Below are 6,629 nucleotides of genomic sequence, written 5' to 3'. Positions count from 1 at the left end.
ACATCTGTAAGATAGTATCCCAACCTGTGAAATACATGCTCCAAATGCAAAATGTTATTCCTGCTAGATGGGAATGATTATATAATTGTAATAACATAACCTGACATCATGGGAAGGCAGAAGGAATTCCCCCTCGGGCTCCGGGGCAAGCTCTTCGAACCCGGCTGCCGGTTCTTGGTTTTTGGGCTGCCTCCTGAGCTGCACCTGGCCCCAGGGTCCCGATGAGCAGCACATTACCGCGTCGCATCCCGCCAGCCTCCTGCCTGGGATGACCACAAGAGTGAATCCCTCGAACTCAACCCCTGCTCGGGCCTTCAAGGGAAGCCGCCTCTGCGGGACAGGCTCTGCCCGGAATCCGGGGACTTTGAAGGGGAAAGGGACTCCCAGCCTCAGCCCTTCAACAAGATGGTGCGGTCCAAAGGGGGCAAACAGGCTCCGAGAAAGCTCTGCAAAAAACTCCAATCTTGCCCCGCTGGCACTAGCCCCGTCCCGTGTGCGCCCCCCTCCCCCGGGCCATTCCCTGAGCTTCTCTGGCTCTCCACCACCACCACCACCCCCAGCCCCCTGAAGCCTGTTCTGGCCACCCGGCAAGATTTAGGTCAGAAAACAGACACTAACAGCTCTCCCTCGCCTCAGCGAAATTGCTAAGTGGAATTTATTGGGCAAGTCCATGCAGGGCGGTGGGGAGAGACCAGGTCCCGGGCACGCGCCCCCCGCCGCTTTAGAAGCGCAGGCGTCGGCCTGGGGCTCAGGCTCAGAGCGCCCACGGCCTGAGCCCGCCAGCTCCACCCCGGGAACCGCGGACGGTCCCCAGCGCGGCCGGACCCGCGGGGCCGCTCGGACTCCGTTCCCCAGCCGGCCCTTCGCTTTCACACGATCCGCGGTGACTGCACCAGCTTGAGCGCCTTTAAAGGGCCACACACGCCAGCCGCCGCTATAAAATGTTCCCAGCGGCACAGCTGCAGAAGGGGCACCGCTGAGCTGCCGAGAGGAGGCTCGCTCCGCCCGGCTGCCCGCCCGCAGCCTGCCCGCGAGGGGTCGTTCCCGGCGAGGAGGAAGAGGGCTGCGGAAGGCACAGCACCCGCTCTGGCCCTCGGTGAGTATCCAGTTCAGATTTTGCCGTCAACTCGCCCACGAGCCAGGACATGTGCTAATAATGCCCTAAGCCGGTTATAAAGACGTGGAAATTGGGGGGAGAGGGGAAAAAAAGGGGGGAAAGGGTCTGTCCTTCCTGGGATTCCTAGCCGAGTCTAGCCTGCTGCTGCGTGCGTGTGCGTCAGGGCTCTCCGGGCGGCAATGGGGAATTGAGAACCGGGTCCCCGGCGCCGGGAAGGGAGCGCGGCGGCCGCCACCGCCACCGCCCCGGAGTCAGGCGCCGAAGCTGCGGGCGGGCGGGCTGGCGGGCACGGGCGCGGGCCGGGGCTGCTTGGCGCGGCACGGTGCGGTGCGGCGGCGGCGCGGCGGTGCGGGCTTTACCCAGGCGCCCCGGGGTCGGGTGGCACTGAGCGCGACCGGCTCGCGGCGGTGGTGGCGGCGTGCGTGCAGGGGGCTGGGGGCTCCGCCGCTTCGCCCGCGGCTCACCGGGCTCCGCGCTTCCCTCTCTCCAGGGCGGGCGGCTTCGCAGAGGTAAGCCGGGCCGGCGGGCAGGGCGCTGGGCTGGTCGGCGGGGCCAGGGACTCCAGCCGAGCGGATGTGGGGAGCGGGCGGCGGCCGGGCGGGCCGGGGGGCTCTGGGGGACTTGTTTTCTGTTTGAAAGCTGTTCTGCTGGGGGCAGAGGGGCCGCCGCCCGCCCGCCAGCGAGCCCGTTCGCTCGCAAGCGCGCCCGCCTGCCGGCCAGCCGGACCAGGCGCCCGCTTCTCCCGGGGAGACCGCAGCACCTTTTCTCCCCGCGCCCGCGCTTTCTCCAGCTTGGCTTCCACCGACTTTGCTAATCGCCCGGACCGCATCTGGACGCTCCGGCTCCGGGGCTGCACAAAGCTCAGGTTTCCTTCGGGGACTGGAGACGAGAGGGGCTTTGGGGGCCGAGTTCAGCCAATTGCGGGATGGAAGTTAGCGAATTTGGGCAACTTGCCTCTTCTACCCAGCCGACCTTTACTCTCCCCCACACGCACGCCCACACACCCACGCACACCCACGCACACACCCCTCTCCCTATAAATGAGGGCCGCGGGGCCGGGCCGCGCACTGAGTCCCTGCTTCGCGGAGCGCCGGACTTGGAGTCAAACAGACCTGGCTGCGAATCCCGGCTCCGCCACTTTCTAGCGCTGTGACCTTGGGCAAGTTACCGAACCTCTCCGGGCCTCTCTCACTCTTCTCGTACCGGGCTTATAGCACTGACTCCGGGCGGTGTGGCTAGGGGGTAGACTCAGCCCGCGGCCGCGTCGGGTAGCTCAGCGGGCGCTCAGTAAGTGTCGTGAGGCGCGGGAGTGGGCGCCGCCGGCGCCGAGTGCGCCCCCGCGCGCGTTAAGACCGCGGAGCCCCAAACTCGCAGCCGAGGCCGAGACCCCGCGCCCCTCCCCGCCTGCCCATTCAGTTTCTGCGTTCGGTTCCTGATAACAGCACTTGCGGGAGCAGACGGGGCCCTGGTGGCCTGGGTGCTGGCGCCCACCGTGCAGGGATGCTCCCAGCCGCCCCCAACTCCCGCAGATCCACCTGGGATGCGGCGAGGAGGGCAGCCGAGCCGTCCGCAAACAACGGGCCTTTAGTTTTCAGGTGGCGAAACTGACTGGTCTGGTTAGAGCGCGTCCAAGCCAAGCCGCAGTACTGTTTGGATTTTTAAATTTCTCCTTCTGAGTGAGAAAATAGCAATCGAGATGGAGCCATCCGGTTGGTGCCATTTTAACTTTTGGTCCCCCAACAGGTCAAAGACGCGGCCCCCTACCTGCCTCTCCCTTCTCTTCTTCCCCTCCCCTCTCCACCCCCATCTGGGAGGGAGGGGGCTGCTGGCCCTTGGGAAGATCTGTAGAGAAGGGAGGGCGTAGGGACCGGGAACTGGTGGCCGGGCTCGCGAGGCACCAGCGGGCGCGGAGGCACTTGTTGCTCTGGGTTTGTCCAGCCGCCTCTCTCAGTGGTTGCGCGGTGGTCAGCTCGCAGCTCAGATAGCGGGCTGGGACGTGTCCGCGCTGCCAAGTTTTGCCTTCGAATGGGTTGGGTGGCAGAATGGGGACCGAAACTCGGGGAAGCACGGGCAGGGATCCCGATCGAAATGCTATCGCCTCTTCAGACGGATTCAGTAACACTTACTGAGCGCCCACTGAGCCCAGACCCAGGCCGGGGATCAGGACGGGTGGTGGAGAAGTGGCGGGGATGGGAGGCCACAGATCAGAATGCAAGCAGGGTCCCGCCTAGGGGAGCTTCCAGCCTGAAGGGGGAGACATGGTAAAATTGGTCTTCCCCAGGAACAGATATCAGAACAGAGATACTTTTTTTCTCTTTTTTTTTTACCTACTTTGCCCCCCTCCCACCCCCATTTCTTTTAATTATTGTTGTTCCTGCTGTTGTTTTTTCTTTTGTACATTCGGGTACCTAGTAGCAGAAGAAAGGGAGGCTGGATAGGAAAGGGAAAAGATGGACAGCCCCCCCCCCCACCAAACATTTTTGTTTGGACATGAAATTGCTTGATACCAACCGTGCTGAGCTCTTGAAGATGACATGGATTAGACTCCTTGTCTTGTGATCACTGGCTTGAAATATTCTCGGGTTGCCTCAGAGAAGAAACAGGGCTTCCCAATCAAGCAGCAGTAGCAAACCCAGAAAATGATTTTCCCGTGTTTTCTCCCCACCCCCTTCTTCCCTTCTCTGTTTTTCTTGCCTCCCTCCCATATAAATGGCGATGAGAAAGAGAGGTAGTGAGCGGTCACTTTCTAGAAGTGTCTGAACAGATTTCTAATGACCACAGGGAACAGCGAGGTGTGGAGAATTCAAACCTTGTGGACAGATTAGAGATCCTTTTTTTTAAGGCCCTGAAGAATCTCTAGGCTAAGAGGTATTTATAAAAATGAAATTTTACATCTCTAATTCATCATGAAGGCCAGAATATAGAGGGCTTAAACAACAACAACAAAAACAAGCTTCCAGGAAAATAACTTGAGATTTTTCAGAGATGTTTAGTTTTCTGGTTTGGGGCACCCTTTTACCACCCCCCCCCATCCCCTATCCTTTGGCACTTGAGCTAGGGAATCATTTCTTCAGGAGCCATTTGAATCATTCCCTGTATGATGACTTGGCCCCAGGGGTCAGGTGAGGCATGTGGATATAGGAGTGCTAGATCCTGCTCCTAGAACCACAGCTACCTGATGGGAAAGCCACTGAATCTCTGTGCCTCAGTTTCCCTCCAGGAAGAATCATTCCCACCTGTCACCACAGACGGGTGTGGCTAGGCTCAGAGCAGATATCCTGGGAAAGTCTGGTGCTGCCCAGGTTGTCTGGGAGGCATGGAGGCAGATGAGACATTCCAAGCTGCTCTCTGGCTGCCTTCATGCCCCAAGACCACCCCGATCGGCTGGCTTTCTCTCACACCGTGCTAGAAGCAGGGCTCTGGAGCCCCATGACCTTAGCTTCGGGGACTCATTCCTTCCCCAGGCTAAAGCAGCCAGCTTTCCAGGTCTTCCTTGCCCTCTGTCCTTCCCACTTTCTCCCAAGCTCAGTGGAGCCCCAGGTCCCCAGCCTGGGTGCCAGTGGCCCTTTGAGAAAGTGTGCTACTTGCTCAGGGACATCTCTGACCTCCGTATCAGAAACAGTGCACCTCATGCACACACTTGAGGCTCTGAAGTCACTCGCATTAGGAAACAGTTGCATGTATGCCCTCTTGGTGATGGGGGCAGCACCTAGCTAAATCAAGCCCCTTTCCTGCCTCAGGCAAATGTTCTAGCTTGATCTCCTGCCTCTGTTCAGGTGGTTTCTGGTCTTGGGCCTAACCCCATTATCATCCTTGCGTTGTAGCTGTGTGGAGTTGCCCAGCTTTGGGCTTTGCTAGTGCTCTCTCGGTCACTAAAGCCTTTGTCCTTGTAACTTCTTTTCCTCACATACAGCACAAAAGCTCCACCTGACAGCATCATCTCCCACCAATTTATCCAACTTCTGCCAAGGCTCTGAAATGCCAACTATGTCAAGGCCTGCACTCGATGTCAAGGGTGGCACCTCACCTGTGAAGGAGGTAACTTCTGCCATCTTGCAGATGGGGACACTGAGGCATGGAAAGACAGCCTGGTCTGACCCCTGTGAAAGGCCCTCCTATGCACAGTATCTAGTGTCCTTTAGCAGAGAGGAGATAGCAGGGCTTTCTCGGGGGAGAATGAGAATAGCTTCTGCCTCAATGTGGTCAACTTGAACCCACCGAGGTGTGGAAAGATGGCAGAGAAGGGAACAGAGAAGCAGAAGCGGCACAAGGCTGCTCCTTTGAAGAGATTGCTGTGAGGCTGAGAAGAGAGCCAATGAGGTGCCCTTTTCAGAACGGTGACATGAAGGAAGGTTCAGGGGGAGAGAGATGAAAGCCATGGACCCACTTAGGATGATGGGCACCCAGCACCGAGCACTTGGGTCTGAGCTCAGTGCTCAGGATGGTGGTAGCAAGAGGACACTCGAGCTGGGAGCCTAACTTGCCAGGGGCCCCTTGTTGCTCTCTCCCCACCACTAGCCCCAGAGGAAGGGCATGCAGGGGCTTTTCCTGAGCCCAATGAATGGTGACAGGCCACCGGCAATGGGGGTGCCAAGCTGTGCCTCTCTCTGTCTTGTAGGATGCCAACCCTGAGATGAGCTCGCTGGCCTACTCTAACCTGGGCACAAAAGACCGCAAAGCAGTGGCCATCCTGCACTACCCTGGGGTAGCCTCAAACGGAAGCAAGGCCAGTGGGGCTCCCACTAGTTCCTCGGGATCGCCATCTCCAATAGGCTCTCCTACTGCCACCCCTCCCACTAAACCCCCACCCTTCAACCTGCACCCTGCCCCACATCTGCTGGCCAGTATGCAGCTGCAGAAACTTAATAGCCAGTATCATGGGATGGCCGCCGCCGCCGCCGCCGCCGCCGCTGCCGCCACTCCGGGCCAACCCGGGGAGGCAGGGCCCCTACAAAACTGGGGCTTTGGGGCTCAGGCGGGAGGGGCGGGATCACTCTCTCCTTCTACCGGTGCCCAGAGCCCTGCTATCATCGACTCGGACCCCGTGGATGAGGAGGTGCTGATGTCGCTGGTGGTGGAACTGGGACTGGACCGAGCCAATGAGCTTCCGGAGCTGTGGCTGGGGCAGAATGAGTTTGACTTCACTGCGGACTTTCCATCTGGCTGCTGATGATGCTCGCTGTCCCTAAAGATGGAGGAACAAAGCCACCGATTCTGTTGTAAATAAAAAATAAAAGTTACTTACAGAGAGTTGGGCCGGCTGAAGGCGTTCTTCCTTGAGATCTAAAGGTGTGCGGCACGGTCTCGCATTACCTCTAGCTGTTCGGAGGCCCACAGTGGGGTTATGCGTGGCTAGCCGGGAAGGAGCTGGATGGGGTGCGAGGAATGGGGAGGCACAAAGAGGACGACTCACCAAATTCCGCCTGCCACCGCCACTGCCCTTAATCTCTCCAGGGGCCCAAGTAGCTGTCCTCACCACCCTAAGACCCCAGAAATGCTGTCCTAGTCAAGG

General features: G+C 59.3%; 1 protein-coding gene across 7 annotated transcripts; it reads left to right on the top strand.

The window, feature by feature from the left end:
• Nucleotides 1-702: 702 nt before the first annotated feature.
• On the top strand, nt 703-6,367 carry CITED1 (Cbp/p300 interacting transactivator with Glu/Asp rich carboxy-terminal domain 1). 7 transcript variants are annotated; one of them, XM_032331501.1, is made up of 5 exons: nt 1,176-1,626; nt 1,908-1,982; nt 2,713-2,826; nt 5,031-5,155; nt 5,736-6,367. In XM_032331501.1, the coding sequence occupies exons 3-5, from the start codon at nt 2,814-2,816 to the stop codon at nt 6,285-6,287; spliced, it is 690 nt and encodes a 229-aa protein (XP_032187392.1). In that variant the 5' UTR covers nt 1,176-1,626; nt 1,908-1,982; nt 2,713-2,813; the 3' UTR covers nt 6,288-6,367. The 7 variants fall into 7 exon arrangements, with proteins under 7 accessions (XP_032187394.1, XP_032187392.1, XP_032187391.1 ...); XM_032331500.1 differs by having other exon boundaries at nt 2,706-2,826; XM_032331502.1 differs by lacking the exon at nt 1,908-1,982 and having other exon boundaries at nt 2,706-2,826.
• The last annotated feature ends 262 nt before the right edge of the window (nt 6,368-6,629 follow it).

The sequence above is a fragment of the Mustela erminea genome, chromosome X (assembly GCF_009829155.1).
Source record: "Mustela erminea isolate mMusErm1 chromosome X, mMusErm1.Pri, whole genome shotgun sequence".
NCBI classification, from domain to species: domain Eukaryota; kingdom Metazoa; phylum Chordata; class Mammalia; order Carnivora; family Mustelidae; genus Mustela; species Mustela erminea.
Note: the sequence above shows the minus strand (reverse complement) of the source record. Positions and strands in the feature narration are given on the sequence as shown.

What these genes read in the sequence shown, in the direction of transcription:
- CITED1 (XM_032331502.1), top strand. An exon ending in GCACCTCACCTGTGAAGGAG is followed by an intron (nt 5,156 to 5,735) that starts GTAACTTCTGCC and finishes TCTGTCTTGTAG; the next exon opens with GATGCCAACCCTGAGATGAG.